This window comes from Salmo salar, chromosome 20, assembly GCF_965601325.2.
Source record: "Salmo salar chromosome 20, fSalSal1, whole genome shotgun sequence".
Classification (NCBI taxonomy): Eukaryota; Metazoa; Chordata; class Actinopteri; order Salmoniformes; family Salmonidae; genus Salmo; species Salmo salar.
In genome coordinates, this window is record NC_138310.1 from 42,547,580 (window position 1) to 42,564,947 (window position 17,368).

The following is a 17,368-nucleotide window of genomic DNA, read 5'->3' on the forward strand; positions in this document are numbered from 1 at the left end:
ATCAGGAACAGAATTTAGCAGTACTCACGTGGGGTCCACCAGGGGCATGAGCAGCTGCATGCGTGTGAAGACGTAGGACCAGGTGTAGCTAAGGGCGGTGGGGCAGTGTTTGGGCAGGTGGTCCTGGCGCAGCAGGCTGTAGAGACAGAGCACCCAGGGGTCCTTGACCGACTGGGCAAAGATCCACACGTGGGACGGGCTCTGGATGTCATAGTGGCTGTTGACCAGCATGGAGTTCCACTCAAGCAGCCATTGCAGGTCCACTTGGTGGCCCAACGGAAGAGTGGCCTAAAAAGGGGGTTGGGGATTGGGAGACAGGAGGGTCAGGGGTTAGAGGTCGAGGGTTAGAGGTTTCAGTCAATTCAGGAAATGATCTTCAATTACAATTAAAGGCTATAGACTTTATTTTAGAAATCATAAAAAATGAATGCAATTTTTTTAGGTTCAACTGAAATTTCAATTGCAGTTCTAGAACCAGGCGAAAACTGCCATCCACAATTCTATGATCAGTGAGCAGATTGTTCATACAAATCACTAACGTGATTAATGGAAGCTAACCAGATCACTTGACGGTAAAGTGCATTCGGAAAGTATTCAGACCCCTTGACTTTTCCCACATTCTGTGATGTTACAGACCTATTCTAAAATGAATGAAATCGTTTTTTCCCCCTCATCAAACTACACACAATACTCTATAATGACAAAGCAAAAACAGGTTTTCAGAAATTTGTACAAATGTATACAAAATAAAAAACAACCTTATTTACATAACTATTCAGAACCTTTGCTATGAGACTCGAAATTGCGCTCAGGTGCATTCTGTTTCCATTGATCATCCTTGAGTTGTTTCTTATAGCTTGATTTGAAGTCCACCTTTGGGAAATTCAATTGATTGGACATGAGTTGGGAAGGCACACATCTGTCTATATAAGGTCCCACAGTTGACAGTGCATGTCAGAGAAAAAACCAAGCCATGAGGTCGAAGAAATTGTCTGTAGAATTTCGAGACAGGATTGTGTCGAAGCACAGATCTGGGGAAGGGTACCAAAAAAATGTCTTCAGCATTGAAGGTCCCCAAGAACACAGTGGCCTCCATCATTCTTAAATGCAATACGTTTAGAACCACCAAGACTCTTCCTAGAGCTGACCAAACGGCGCAATTGGTGGAGAAGGGTCTTGGTCTGGGAGGTGACCATGTACCCGATGGTCACTCTGACAGAGCTCCAGAGTTCCTCTGTAGAGATGGGAGAACCTTCCAAAAGGACAATCATCTCTGCAAAACTCCACCAATCAGGCCTTTATGGTAGAGTGGCCAGACGGAAACCACTCCTCAGTAAAAGGCACATGACAGCCCGCTTGGAGTTTGCCAAAAAGCACTTAACCTCTTGACGGTCGCCTAGGATAGGGGGCGCTACAGCGATTTTTGAAAAGAATGCCCATTTTAAACGGCCTCCTACTCAAACTCAGAAGCTAGGATATGCATATAATTAATACTTGTGGATAGAAAACACCCTAAAGTTTCTAAAACTGTTTGAATGGTGTCTGTGAGTATAACAGAACTCATATGGCAGTCAAAACCCCGAGACCGATCGTAACAGGATGTGGAATTCTGAATTGCGGACTCAACTTCATCACTTTGCCTATAAATCACACCGTGAGCAATGGTTCATTGAGCACTTCCTATTGCTTCCACTAGATGTCCCCAGTCTTTACAAAGTGGTTTGAGTCTCCTACTGTGAAAACTGACTGAATGAGACGCTGTGGAAAGTGGTCACATGAGGAGGGCCATCACCATTATGACGCCGGCGCCCCTGGCTACCCTCCCCTTTCGAAACGTTTTGAAAGACAATGCAATCGTCCCCCTTGAATCTTATTGGAGCTCTGGTTGAAAAAGGCCCTAAAGATTTATGTTATACAACGTTTGACATGTTTGAACGAACCTAAAAAAAAAAAAAATGCATTTTATTGAAAGAGGAGTCCCGCGGCCGACGGAACTTTTGGTGCAGCCTTCAGAACGCGCTAACAAGAACAAGCTATTGGGACGTAAAGGATTAACTTTTTCGAACGAAAATACATTTGTTGTGGACCTGGGATTCCTGGAAGTGCTTTCTGATGAAGATAATCAAAGGTAAGGGATTATTGACAATAGTATACAAGAGTAGATTTGATATGCGATTGTTCCAAGATGGCGCTGACCTGTAACGGTAGCCTATTTTTCTGAGTATCGCATCCCCTTTTATCGCAAAGTGTGATTACCCAGTAAAGTTATTTTTAAATCTGGCATTGCAGGTGCTTTCAAGAGATGCTAATCTATAAATCTTAGAATGACAATATTACATTTAAAAAAAAAATTGAATAGTAATTTAGTAAATTGTAGCGCTGTTTCACCGGACGCATTTGAGGGAAAATAGTTCACGTCAACGTTACGCGCCGATGTAAAATGCTGTTTTTATATATAAATATGAACTTCATCGAACAAAAGAATGCATGTATTGTGTAACATGATGTCCTAGGAGTGTCATCTGATGAAGATTGTCAAAGGTTAGTGCTGCATTTAGCTGTTTTTTGGTTATTTGTGATGCATGTGGTTGGTCGGAAAATGGCTATGTGGCTACTTTTACGATATACTCCTCTAACATTATCTAATGTTTTGCTTTTGCTGTAAAGCCTTTTTGAAATCGGACAACGTGGTTCGATTCAGGAGAGGTGTATCTATAAAACGATATAACATAGTCCTATATTTGAAAAAAAAAAAATATTACATTTTGTTATGCTAATGGCGATAGGATTTTTCGCTGGATGTCCGTCCCCGACCAGGGGTTAAAGGACTCTCAGAACATGAGAAACAAGATTATATTGTCTGATGAAACAAAGATTGAACTCTTTGGTCTGAATGCCAAGTGTCACGTCTGGAGGAAACATGGCACCATCCCTACGGTGAAGCATTGTGGTGACAGCATTATGCTGTGAGGATGTTTTTCGTCAGGGACTGGGAGACTAGTCAGTATTGAGGGAAAGATGAAAGTACAGAGAGATACTTGATGAAAACCTGCTCTAGAGCACTCAGGACCTTAGACTGGGGGTGAAGGTTCACCTTCCAACAGGACAACAACCCTAAGCACACAACCAAGACAACGCAGGAGTTCTCTGAATGTCCTTGAGTGGCCCAGCCAGAGCCCGATCTTGAATCTGATCAAACATCTCTGGAGAGACCTGAATATAGCTGTGCAGTGATGCTCCCCATCCAACCTGACAGAGCTTGAGAGGATCTGCAGAGAAGAATGGGAGGGACTCCCCAAATACAGGTGTGCCAAGCTTGTAGCGTCAAGAAGACTCGAGGCTGTAATCACTGCCAAATGTGCTTGAACAAAGTACTGAGTAAAGGGTCTGAATACTTATGTAAATGTGATATGTTTTTTTCTAAAAATATGTTTTTGCTTTGTATTGTATGTCGATTGATGAGGAAAATAAACAATTTAATCAATTTTTGAATAAGGCTGTAACGTAACAAAATGTTGAAAAAGTCAAGGGGTCTGAATACTTTCCGAATGCACTGTATGTTAAGCGGACTGGGCTGTAATACCCATCCTGAATCACTGTCTGGAGTAATAACAAAGTTATGAAATGTGAGAAATCGTACACAAAATAAGTGGATTACTTAGACGAGCAAAATGCAGCCAGATTTACACAGAAGCTATACTGTATCAGTACACATTGAGGCCTTCAGTCTCCCCTCTCTCTCTCCACCCCCACCCTCTGCCTCCTGTTCTCCCTCTAAAACACACACACAGAGTGCAACAGGGAGAAATGCTCACCGTATCTGACGCTGCCACATGGACAAAACTTTCCAGAACCGCCAGGCTCAGTTGGTCCATGACCTCTATCATGGGTTTGTCATCATCCTGTAAGGTATCACAGAATCCATCATGTTCAACCAACTCTGGTGCAATACTCCGTAACCAGCACACGATTTACTGGTTAACTTTCCAGTTAATCAGCTTTACTATGGAGCTACACTGGGGCTTCGAGAAAACAGTAGGTTTTTAGCTGTTTACATTAGACCTGTAACTTGTTGACAGTGTGAGAAGAGCGCAAGCCACTTTATCAAGCGCTCTTGGGGCGTGAGACATGCATTGAATTCTTGAAGAAAAAAAAGAGCGGGACATTTTACGCTGAGCAGTGCATACCTCTCATGAAATGAATGGTGTCTCACGCTCTGCACAAGTTACATGTCCAGAAAATAGCCTTTTGGATGTGATGGTTCCTGACCCTCCCCCTCTCACCCTTACCTCAGCCTGTCCGATGGCGAGGAACAGGCTGCGTATCTCCCGGAGAATTGCCATGGCCAGTTTGCGCGTTGTGAGCTGACAGGAGCAGAGCAGCAGCAAGGCCAGGCCCTCGATGGCGTGCAGCACTGTGGAGTGGGGTCCGTGTTCCACCGACACGCGTTGGCTGGAGCCCAACTGCAACAGCTACAACATACAGCGGACACAGGTTCAAACAACAACATCTCATTAGAAGAGCATGGCGCACTCACAACAGCGCCAGAACTAGAAGGGGCATTGACACATATTTGTATTCCTTTCTGAATAAACAGAAACCGTGCCCTTACCTTAAACTAGTGCTGAGCGATTAGTGCTTTTTTTTTAGGTCGGTTTGGTTTATTAAGTTCATTGATAAAACATCACGGTTTTTGAATTCTGTTTCAGGGGGGTGGGGGTTCCAACCCAGTGTCATAAACAAAAATACACCCCCCTCCCCAACATGAAATATATTTTCATATGACCATCCCCTTGTACTGTAAATAAATCGAACACCCTTCCTCCTCATACAATTAACTCCAAATAATGTTTACGACCACAAATAACTATAACAACACTGTTTATAACCGTAGATCCCGGGATTGCACAATAAAGTCGGGTAGTTATTTCCACTGTGGTCCCTATTTTTATTTTTTTACACAAAAACAAGTACAATTCTTACAAGCTTGTTTGGCTGGTAGCTTATTCTTTAGATGTTCTGGGGCTGCTGGTGAACCATAATGTGCAGGCATAATCAAAGTGACACTGGACTAGCTCACTTGCAAGAGTCTTTAGGGTGTCTATAATAGCTAGGTTTCCATCCAATTGGTGACAGATTTTCATGTGAATATTCAAAAAATATTCCTTTAGGAAGAATTTCCTTTAGTAAATGTAGCGCTGAACCTACATGACGGGAAGATTTTAATTTACCGGACATTTGATAAATGTAACATACATCCATATGCATTCAGATCCAACCTGGCACAGCCAGCACCATCAATAAACGAGGGCTGTTAGCCAAGTGAGCCACATTTTACGTGTCCTTAAAAACAGCCTATAACAAATGACAAAAACACGATTCCTTCTGTTTCAATATGTAGCATATGCAAAACGTTCTAGCCTATTTTTTGGGGAGTGGGGGGGTAGGCTCAGCTGTCAGAGATTTTAGCAGTGCATTTATAGTATCAGGGCATTGCATGCAATGGCGTAGGTGTTCACTGTATGATATACATATATAGCCTATATAAACTAAGAGAAGCTTAGGCCTTACCCCAGAGAGATAGAGATTTGCCTGTGGCATGCTATGATACCGACATGTATTTCTTCATGTCAGATGGCAACTGTGTCTGCTATTCAGATATAGAGTACAGAAGGAGGGTAATTAGTTAATTTTTTATTCAAATATTTTGTATAAAGATAAGCATTATATTGTTAGATTACAGGAGTAACTCTGGTTGTCCTGAAAGGGTCTTCCTTACCTCAAGTTTAACTGTCAGAGTCAGTTGGAGCGCCGAGGCACACTGCCTTCATATTATAGGCCTGCAGTAGCTAAAGCTTAATAATAGCCACACCATACCAAACCTTCACAAACGTTTCTTAACTTCATTAGGGTAATATCAAAAGTAAGTCAAGCCATTGTTTTATAGGGAAAATACGAGCAGAAGAGCGAATGTAAATCAGGGTTATTTGTCCCCATTTGGGACAACCCCTCCCCCCAGTAAATGTTGATAATGTTGATAAATGTTGCATAAAATAATTAATAAAAGTCCCATGATGGTAGTGCCTGCTCATTACTGCTTATCACGTATTAACCATAACTTATTCACATTACTTTAATAAAATATTTGTTCCATTTGATTAATTTTATTTCATTCCAAGTCATCATCTGGAGCTGCTGCCTATGCTGTCTGACAAAATCACAATTTAAGTAGTTCTTCAACGTAAATAAGGCATACTGAATACCAACTATCAGTCACTTAGATCATGTGTTTTCAAGCTTGCAAAGCAACTGCTTTCTTTCCCTCTCGATCTTCTCTCAGTCTCTTGCCGGGTTCAAAACAACTGGGAACTCGGAACTGGGAACTCAGAAATCTCCACCTTCCGACATCAGTGCGTTCAAAAAAAAACTGGGAACTCCGATTGGGAACAATCTATTTGAACGGTCATCCCTTCTCGAAAAACCAACTCAGGAACTCGGGCCTCTTTCTAAAGCTCTGACTTTCAGACCTGAAGATCACTGACCTCATGATTTGATCTCGTATTTTTCAGAGTTCCCAGTTCTTTTGAAAGAGTGATAAGGGAATTTATATGTTTAAAGTAATGACTAAAGAATTCCACCCTGAAATGTATAAGACTATGTGAAATGTATTAGAATTATAAGACTATGTGAAATGTATTAGAATTATAAGACTATAATCCAATAATGCATGTGTGAGACAAGTTAAGGGTGAGAAATGTATGGTTGAGAAAACAAAGGCCAATTGAACTACACATGGCCTGGTTGTAACTCTGAAAACTGATAACAGGAAAGAGGACCTTTCCAAGGCCCCTCTAATCTAGGGAGGCTTAGGCTGGTAGACAAGTGATAAACTGTGTGTGTGTGTGTGTGTGTGTGTGTGTGTGTGTGTGTGTGTGTGTGTGTGTGTGTGTGTGTGTGTGTGTGTGTAGGTGGGGGGTGGGAGCTATAAAATGACTGTATGCATTTTTGACTTCAGAGCTCTTCTTATTTTGAACCCGGGATTTACAACCTCGGGTGAATTGGTCAAAGCTATAAAATAGTTCGGTTAGAACATTGGGAAAAAATTATCGTGACAAAGAGGCATCTGTGTCTCTGCACAGACCGGACAAGTTTAAGCGGGTGCACAATGAATTATGGTCATAGTAGTTAATTAACACATGTCCTGCTCTAAACTGTGTAGAATATTGACCTGTTGGAAACTACAACTCCCTACTACATTGCACAGTTCAGGCTTGATCAGATTTATCTCTACAGAAACTACACATCGAGCTCACAAAAAGAAACGGAACAAAATGTAATTCAAATAATTGATCCGACATCGGTCAATTAGTTGTTTAAAGACCTAATCGCTCAGCACTACGTAAACATACAGGCACTTAATGTAGCTACTCATTACACCTCCCAGCCTATATCTCCACTGTAAGAGCAATAAGGAAATGTTAGACAGCCTATCTCTGTTTACTGTACCTCTTCTGGGCGTATCTTGGCTGTGTCGCAGCCCTTCTCTGGGGCTGACAGAGCCAGTCTCCACTGGGTCAACAGCTGGAGCAGCAGCCGGAGAGAGTTGTCCAGTAGGGCCTGCAATCAATCAATTAGTCAATAAATTAGTCAATCAATCAAGAAATCAACTCATCAAGCCAGCTATCCATACATTAACCCATCCATCCATCTGTACCTGGTGGCTGTCCTGAACCTCCCGCAACAGGAAATTGGTAAAGCCAAACAGGACGTCATCACGCCACTCAGGGAGGTCTACCAGTAAACTCTGGAGGGAGTTCTGGGCTATGAGGCGTAGCTCGTCGTCCATGTGAATCGTCAACCTGGGAGAAAAATAATACACACAATGTGCGTTTTAAAGAGGCAACTATTTATGTATTGCTCAGTTCACTAAATTCTACTTAAAGTTGAAATCCTTAATTGCTATATAAAGTTTTTGACACACAGTACCAGTCAAAAGTTTGGACACCTACTCATTGAAGGGTTTTTCTACGTTGTAGAATAATAGTAAAGACATCAAAACTATGAAATAACACATATGGAATCATGTAGTAACCAAAAAAGTGTTAAACAAATCTAAATATACACTGCTCAAAAAAATAAAGGGAACACTTAAACAACACAATGTAACTCCAAGTCAATCACACTTCTGTGAAATCAAACTGTCCACTTAGGAAGCAACACTAATTGACAATAAATTTCACATGCTGTTGTGCAAATGGAATAGACAACAGGTGGAAATTATAGGCAATTAGCAAGACACCCCCAATAAAGGAGTGGTTCTGCAGGTGGGGACCACAGACCACTTCTCAGTTCCTATGCTTCCTGGCTGATGTTTTGGTCACTTTTGAATGCTGGCGGTGCTTTCACTCTAGTGGTAGCATGAGACGGAGTCTACAACCCACACAAGTGGCTCAGGTAGTGCAGCTCATCCAGGATGGCACATCAATGCGAGCTGTGGCAAGAAGGTTTGCTGTGTCTGTCAGCGTAGTGTCCAGAGCATGGAGGCGCTACCAGGAGACAGGCCAGTACATCAGGAGACGTGGAGGAGGCCGTAGGAGGGCAACAACCCAGCAGCAGGACCGCTACCTCCGCCTTTGTGCAAGGAGGAGCAGGAGAAGCACTGCCAGAGCCCTGCAAAATGATCTCCAGCAGGCCACAAATGTGCATGTGTCTGCTCAAACGGTCAGAAACAGACTCCATGAGGGTGGTATGAGGGCCCGACGTCCACAGGTGGGGGTTGTGCTTACAGCCCAACACCGTGCAGGACGTTTGGCATTTGCTAGAGAACACCAAGATTGGCAAATTCGCCACTGGCGCCCTGTGCTCTTCACAGAAGAAAGCAGGTTCACACTGAGCACGGGACAGACGTGACAGAGTCTGGAGACGCCATGGAGAACGTTCTGCTGCCTGCAACATCCTCCAGCATGACCGGTTTGGCGGTGGGTCAGTCATGGTGTGGGGTGGCATTTCTTTGGGGGCCGCACAGCCCTCCATGTGCTCGCCAGAAGTAGCCTGACTGCCATTAGGTACCGAGATGAGATCCTCAGACCCCTTGTGAGACCATATGCTGGTGTGGTTGGCCCTGGGTTCCTCCTAATGCAAGGCAATGCTAGACCTCATGTGGCTGGAGTGTGTCAGCAGTTCCTGCAAGAGGAAGGCATTGATGCTATGGACCGGCCCGCCCGTTCCCCAGACCTGAATCCAATTGAGCACATCTGGGACATCATGTCTCGCTCCATCCACCAACGCCACGTTGCACCACAGACTGTCCAGGAGTTGGCGGATGCTTTAGTCCAGGTCTGGGAGGAGATCCCTCAGGAGACCATCCGCCACCTCATCAGGAGCATGCCCAGGCGTTGTAGGGAGGTCATACAGGCACGTGGAGGTCACACACATTACTGAGCCTCATTTTGACTTGTTTTAAGGACATTACACCAAAGTTGGATCAGCCTGTAGTGTGGTTTTCCACTTTAATTTTGAGTGTGACTCCAAATCCAGACCTCCATGGGTTAATAAATTGGATTTCCATTGATAATTTTTGTGTAATTTTGTTGTCAGCACATTCAACTATGTAAAGAAAAAAGTATTAAATAAGATTATTTCTTTCATTCAGATCTAGGTTGTGATGTTTAAGTGTTCCCTTTATTTTTTTGAGCAGTATATTTTATATTTGAGTAGCCACCCTTTGCCTTGATGACAGCTTTGCACACTTGGCATTCTCTCAACCAGCTTCATGAGGAATGCTTTTCTAACAGTCTTGAAGGAGTTCCCACATAGGCTGAGCACTTGTTGGCTCCTTTTCCTTCACTTTATGGTCCAACTCATCACAAACCATCTAATTGGTTTGAGATTGGGTGATTGTAGAGGCCAGGTCATCTGATGCAGCACTCCATCACTCATCTTCTTGGTCAAATAGCTCTTACACAACCTGGAGGTGTGTTTTGTGTCATTGTCCTGTTGAAAAACAAATGATAGTGGCACTAAGCGCAAACCAGATGGGATGGAGTATCGCTGCAGAATGCTGTGTTAGCAATGCTGATTAAGTGAGCCTTGAATTCTACATAAATCACCTACAGCATCACCAGCAAAGCACCCCCACACCATCACACCTCCTCCTCCTCCATGCTTCACAGTGGGAACCACACATGCGGAGATCATCCGTTGACCTACTCTGCATCTCACAAAGGCACGGCGGTTGGAACCAAAAATCTCATATTTGGACTCATCAGACCAAAAGGACAGATTTCCACTGGTCTAATGTCCATTGCTCGTGTTTCTTGTTATTGGTGACCTTTAGTAGTGGTTTCTTTGCAGCAATTTGACGATGAAGGCCTGATTCATGCAGTCTCCTCTGAACAGTTGATGATGAGATGTGTCTGTTACTTGAACGCTGAAGCATTTATTTGGGCTGCAATTTCTGAGGCTGGTAACTCTAATGAACTTATCCTCTGCAGCAGAGGTAACTCTGGGTCTTCCTTTCCTGTGGCGGTCCTCATGAGATCCAGTTTCATCATAGCACTTGATGGTTTTTGCGAGTGCACATTTTCCAGATTGACTGACCTTCATGTCTTAAAGTAATGATGGACTGTTGTTTATTTCGCTATGCTTATTTGAGCTGTTCTTGCTACAATATGGACTTGGCCTTTTATCAAATCAAATCAAATTTTATTGGTCACATACATGTTTAGCAGATGTTATTGCGGGTGTAGTGAAATGCTGTGTTTCTAACTCCAACAGTGCAGTAATATCTAATAAGTAATATCTAACAATTTCACAACAAAACACACAATACACACATCTAAAGTAAAGGAATGGAATTAAGAATATATAAAGATTTGGACGAGCAATGTCAGACTGACAAAGACTAAAATATAGTAGAATAGAATATAATATGAGATGAGTAATGCAAAATATGTGAACATTATTAAAGTGGCCAGTGATTTCAAGTGAATGTATATAGGGCAGCAGCCTCTAAGGTGCTAGTGATGGCTATTTAACAGTCTGATGGCCTTGAGATAGAAGCTGTTTTTCAGTCTCTCGGTCCCATCTTTGATGCACCTGTACTGACCTCGCCTTTTGGATGATAGCGAGGTTAACAGGCAGTGGCCCGGGTGCTTGTTGTCCTTGATCTTTTTGGCCTTCCTGTGACATCGGGTGCTGTAGGTGTCCTGGACGGCAGATGCGTTGAGCAGACCTCACCACCCTCTGGAGAGTCCTGTGGTTGCGGGCGGTGTAGTTGCCGTACCAGGTGGTATAGTTGTCGTACCAGGCGGTGATACAGCCCGACAGGATGCTCTCAATTGTGCATCTGTAAAAGTTTTAGGTGCCAAGGATTTTAGGTGCCAAGCCAAATTTCTTCAGCCTCCTGAGGTTGAAAAGGCACTGTTGTGCCTTCTTCACCACACTGTCTGTCTGGGTGGACCATTTCAGTTTGTCAGTGATGTGTACACCGAGGAACTTGAAGCTTTACACCTTCTCCACTGTGGTCCCATTGATGTGGATGGGGGATGCTCCCTCTGCTGTTTCCTGAAGTCCACGATCAGCTCCTTTGTTTTGTTGACGTTGAGTGAGAGGTTAATTTCCTGGCACCACACTTCCAGGAAACTCGTCTCGTCATTGTTGGTTATCAGGCCTACTACTGTTGTGTCGTCTGCAAACTTGATGATTGAGTTGGGGGCATGCATGGCCACGCAGTCAACAAGGAGTACAGGAGGATGCTGAGCACGCACCCTTGTGGGGCCCTTGTGTTGAGGATCAGCGAAGATGTTGTTTCCTACCCTCACCACCTGGGTGCGTCCCGTCAGGAAGTCCAGGACCCAGTTGCACAGGGCGGGGTTCAGACCCAGGACCCCGAGCTTAATGATGAGCTTGGAGGGTACTATGGTGTTGAATGCTGAGCTATAGTAAATGAACAGCCTTCTTAGGTATTCCTCTTGTCCAGATGGGATTGTGAGGGTGCCATGGCGATTGCATCGTCTGTGGATCTATTGGGGCGGTATGCAAATTGGAGTGGGTCTAGGGTGACAGGTAGGGTGGAGATGATATGATCATTGACTAGTCTCTCAAAGCAATTCATGATGACAGAAGTGAGTGCTATGGGGCGACAGTCATTTTATTCAGTTACCTTTGCTTTCTTGGGTACAGGAATAATGGTGGACATCAGCATGTGGGGGCAGCAGACTGGGATAGGGAGAGATTGAATATGTCCGTAAACACTCCAGCCAGCTGGTCTGCACATGCTCTGTGGACGTGGCTAGGGATGCCGTCTGGGCCGGCAGCCTTGCAAGGGTTAACACGCTTAAATGTCTTACTTATGTCGACCATAGAGAAGGAGAGCCCACAGTCCTTAGTAGCTGGCCATGTCAGTGGCACTGTGTTATCCTCAAAGCGGGCGAAAAAGGTGTTTAGCTTGTCCGGAAGCAAGACGTCGGTGTCCGCGACGTGGCTGGTTTTCCCTTTGTAGTCTGTGATTGTCTGTAGACCCTGCCACATACGTCTCGTGTTATAGCCGTTGAATTGCAACTCCACTTTGTCTCTGTACTGACGTTTTGCCTGCTTGATTGCCTTACTGAGGGAATAACGACACTGTTTTCTATTCTACCATATTCCCAGTCACCTTGCCATGTTTCAATACAGTGTTTCGTGCTTTCAGTTTAGCGCGAATGCTGCCATCTATCCACGGTTTTTGGTTTGGGTATGTTTTAATAGTCACACTTGGAACAACATCTGCTCTACACTTCCTGTTGAACTCAGTCCCCGTGTCCATGTATACATCAATGTTATTATCCGAGGATACCCGGAATATATCCCAGTTCGAGTGATCAAAACAATCTTGAAGCATGGATTCCGATTGGTCAGACCAGCGTTGAATAGGCCATAGCACGGGTACTTCCTGTTATGTTTCTGCCTATATAAGGGGAGGACCAAAAAGGAGTCATGATCTGATTTGCCGAAGTGAGGGCGGGGAAGGGCCTTGTAGGCATTTCGGAAAGCTGAGTAGCAGTGGTTCAATGTTTTTGCAGAGCGAGTGCTACAGTCAATGTTTTGGTAGAACTTCAGTAGCATTTTCCTCACATTAGCTTTGTTAAAATCCCCGGCTACAATAAATGCATCCTCAGGATATGTAGTTTCCAGTTTGCATAGAGTCCAGTGTAGTTGTTTGTGGGTTGTCGTGGTATCGGCTTGAGTTGGAATATACACGGCTGTGACTTTAACCAAAGAGAATTCTCTCGGGAGGTAATATGGGTCGGCATTTGATCGTAAGGTATTCGAAGTCGGGTGAACAAAAGGACTTGAGTTTCTGTATGTTATCACAATCACACCATGAGTAGTTAATCATGAAACATACACCCCTGCCCTTCTTCTTCCCGGAGAGATCTTTATTCCTGTCTACACGATGAACTGAGAACCCAACTGGCTGTACAGACTCAGCATATCCCGAGAGAGCCATGTTTCCCTGAAACAGAGTATGTTACAATCCCTGATGTCTCTCTTGAAGGAGATCCTCGCCCTGAGCTCATCAACTTTATTATCCAGAGGCTGAACATTAGCGAGTAATATACTCAGAAGCGGTAGGGGGTGTGAAGGCCTCCTAACTTGGACTAGAATCAGCCTCTGGAATCAGTTCAATTGCCCTGGGGGGTACGAACATTTTTAAATTTTTTTACATTTTTAGTCATTTAGCAGACGCTCTTATCCAGAGCGACTTACAGTAATGAGTGCATACATTTCATACATTTATTTATTTATTTATTTTTTTACCCGTACTGGTCCCCCGTGGGAATCGAACCCACAACCCTGGCGTTGTGAATACCATGCTCTACCAACTGAGCTACACGGGACAAAGGATCCAATTCTGGAAAGTTGTATTCCTGGTCGTAATGCTGGTGAGTTACCACTGCTCTGATATCCAAAAGTTATTTCTGGCTGTATGTAATAACACAAAAACATTTCTGGGCTAATTATGTAATAAATAACATAAAAAAACAAAATACAGCCAAGCTTTTAGCTTAGGAGCTAAAAGCACGGCTTCCCTATCTGTTGGCGCCATCTTGATAGAGCTTTCTTCTGTATACCACCCCTACCTTGTCACAACTGATTGGCTCAAACGCATTAAGAAGGAAAGAAATTCCACAAATTAACTTTTAACAAGGCACACCTATTAATTGAAATGCATTCCATGTGACTAACTCATGAAGCTGGTTGAGAGAATGCCAAGAGTATGCAAAGCTGTTGTCAAGGTAAAGGGTGGCTACTTTGAAGAATCTCAAATATATGTTGAACAGTTTTTTGGTTAGTATATGATTCCATATGTGTTATTTCATAGTTTTGATGTCTTCACTATTAATCTACAATGTAGAAAAGAGTAAAATAAGGAAAAACCCTGGATGAGTAGGTGTGTCCAAACATTTGACTGGTACTGTATAAATAAATGACATATGCCCATTGATTCTTGATGAACATAACTTATAAATATCTCATGAGCTTAGTTCAACTGTCATACCGCATCAAAACCCAAAATACAAGCTTGTTAATTTTGATATTTGTAAACAATAAACAAACACTATTTAGCCTCAAAACATGGTTAAAACTACGATTTTGATTATAATGGATGGTCAGTCCTTGCATCCATAACTCTGTCAATGAATTTGAAAGGGGTTACATTTCTCCAGGCCCATCCCTCAGCTTTTTACCAACACACAGGCGGGGTGAACACTGTGTTACTGTTTCAATTAAGGATTCTAGCTTTAAATAATTGCCTCCTTAAAACACACATTGTTGAACAAAAGTTTTCAATGAAATCAGGCTGCCAGATTATAATGAGGTTTATTGGAATTTTTCCAGTAAGGTAAGATAGGAATGGTTCCTGGTCTAAAGTGGGCTCAGCATGATAAATTACACCTAATTATCTGAATGCCCTGGTCAAATAGACAGCAGCGGGCCTCTGCATGATCGTGTTACTGAGGTTTCGGGAAACCTGAAGGGTTGGCCCATTCATTACAATGGGTTTCCTGTACATACACACACACACACACAGGCAGATATGCACACACATGCACACACGTACACACCGAGATAGCAGGTCTATGAGTTCGGGCTTGGACATGCCGTCTGGCAGGATGCGAGGGATGGCCGCCACACACGTCCTGAACAAGTCGATCTTCGGCTTCCTCTCTCCTCTGACAAGACAAGGTGAGACAACATCAAGATCAGGTCAACAGCAGAACCGCCTGCCGTTCAGTTTGTCATTACATATGCAAAGTAAAATGTCCCCCAATAATGACATGCAAAAATATTTTTGACAACTGCCAAATCATGGTACATCAAGAATAGGGCCTTTAGTTGTATTTTTTCCTGACCACATGACCTAACCAGGAAACCATTTTCCTGGCCAATCCAAGTTGAAACTTGGAGGATTACCAGTCGTAGGACTCTGGAGAACTGGGAACTTTGGGAACGTTTCTGGAAATGTACAACCCTAACTGCGTAGAGGAAAATCAATCAATCAAATGTATTTGTAAAGCCCTTTTTACATCAGCCGAGTAGCACACGTACGTGATCATGTCCTCAGGCTCTTTGTTGAGCATCTGGACGTTGGTCATCATCAAGCATCGGCCCACCTCCTTGTCCAGGTGTCTTAGGCTATTGTCTATGGCCTTCCTCACCTGGGAGTAGTACAGGGACATACCTACAGCACAGGGGAAGAAAACATCATTTAGTTTCAGGATCTATTCTATTCATGCATACTTACATGGGAAGGTGCATGGTGAACAACACAACCTTTCATTCCAGCACAACAATTCCAGTAGTGAATTGTGCCATCCATCCAATTATCCATCCATCCTTCCACCCACACATCCATCCATCCATCCAACCATCCACAACATACCAGAAACAGTAGGTAGTCCACCTGGTGACCCACCTATGACCTTGGCTTCATCATCGGTCAGTGTTTTGCTCAGGTAAGTCTTCTTTACCCTGAGTGTGTTGCCCGAAGGCAGCATGGCTCCCGTGTTGGGCATGGGTGGCTCCCCGTCCTTCTGCTGGAGCTTGTCAGCTATCACGAGGAACGCTCTCAGACCTATATTCATTCTCTGGACAAAGGCACACACTGGAATGTTATGTTAATTGTCATGATATTATGACTGATTTGATTGGTAATTGATTGATTGATTACATGTATTGTCCTTTTACGGGAACTTATTTTCACATTTATTGTTATTCTGAATCTGGTATATTGTTCAATGTGTTCTATGCAGTTCTGCTTTAAAAAATTGCGTTACAATTTAGAAAATATAGCTGCAAGCAGAAATGAACATGGATCTGTTCACAGGGTAACAGAAAGGACACACGATCAGTTGGATAACAAAGCACTCTATTTATAGGAACTATCTTGCATAAAGGGCAATCAGTGAAATCATTACCATATTTATCTCTCAATACCACAAGGATGACCAAAGTGAAGTTTAATCTAGTCCTGTATGTTGGTCCTTTTAATGCAGTATGTAATCATTCTTAAAAATCCTTAAGAGTCTATTGACGCACCTGTGCTTCAATCTAAGTAACAGTCAAAAAAATCCCCATCTAAATCCATCAGTTTAAGATTGGGCTGCGTCTCAATCCACCACATCCACATGTCGGCCTTCCGCATCTGCAGTGGAATGTGGCCGAGCTACAGCGATGTTTGTTAGACCATAAGACAGTCTTTTCACGAAAACGGCTGTAGCCACTCTATGGAAAGATGAGACTCTCAAATCACAATGTTGTTCTCCGTTTTGCTCTACGATCCCCACAAGTGTCCCAGGACTCGTCTGAAGGTAACCCATACAAATTAATGGAGATAGTTTTGTGCCAACAAAAATAAGGGGTTAAATATGAATAAAAATTACAAAAATATTTCCTGAGCTTTCTTATATCTTCTAAATATAGCACACACTTCAAAACCTCTTGACTATCTTTTTTTGCCATATATGAATGTTTTATTCAATGCGTTTCTATGGGCTGTAGTAGTATAGGCTAAATTCAATATTTTATCAAATAAAACCATTTATAAAATAGGGGGGTCCTCTTCTACAAATTGGGGTCCGTAAATTAAAAATCAAATAGTTAAATGATCCATGGTATGACCAAATAATGTGTCCAATAACTGACAATAATGGACTATTTTTGACTGCTACATATTCATCATAATCCCATTATTGCTTTTGTGCAGATTTATTCACACTATTCACAAGCACACTTGGTGCTTATACTGATGTTTAGACAACTGAAATTGTCTTCATTTCACTGAGCGTCTTGCTGGCCGTGTGTTTTGGTGGTTTGGGTATTT

The 17,368-nt window shown here is 43.0% G+C and overlaps 1 protein-coding gene across 7 annotated transcripts in view; it reads right to left on the reverse strand.

The window, feature by feature from the left end:
* The window catches only part of LOC106580640 (protein furry homolog), a 282,430-nt gene that overhangs the window by 160,997 nt on the left and 104,065 nt on the right, over window positions 1-17,368 (reverse strand). For all 7 annotated transcript variants that reach the window (XM_082966434.1, XM_082966435.1, XM_082966433.1 and 4 more), the window contains exons 15-22: window positions 15,962-16,133; window positions 15,595-15,727; window positions 15,111-15,218; window positions 7,715-7,859; window positions 7,507-7,617; window positions 4,290-4,472; window positions 3,816-3,902; window positions 29-288 (exon numbers count right to left, since the gene is read on the reverse strand). In XM_082966434.1, coding sequence (XP_082822560.1) covers window positions 29-288; window positions 3,816-3,902; window positions 4,290-4,472; window positions 7,507-7,617; window positions 7,715-7,859; window positions 15,111-15,218; window positions 15,595-15,727; window positions 15,962-16,133 — 1,199 coding nt within the window. The remainder of the gene's footprint in view (window positions 1-28; window positions 289-3,815; window positions 3,903-4,289; window positions 4,473-7,506; window positions 7,618-7,714; window positions 7,860-15,110; window positions 15,219-15,594; window positions 15,728-15,961; window positions 16,134-17,368) is intronic.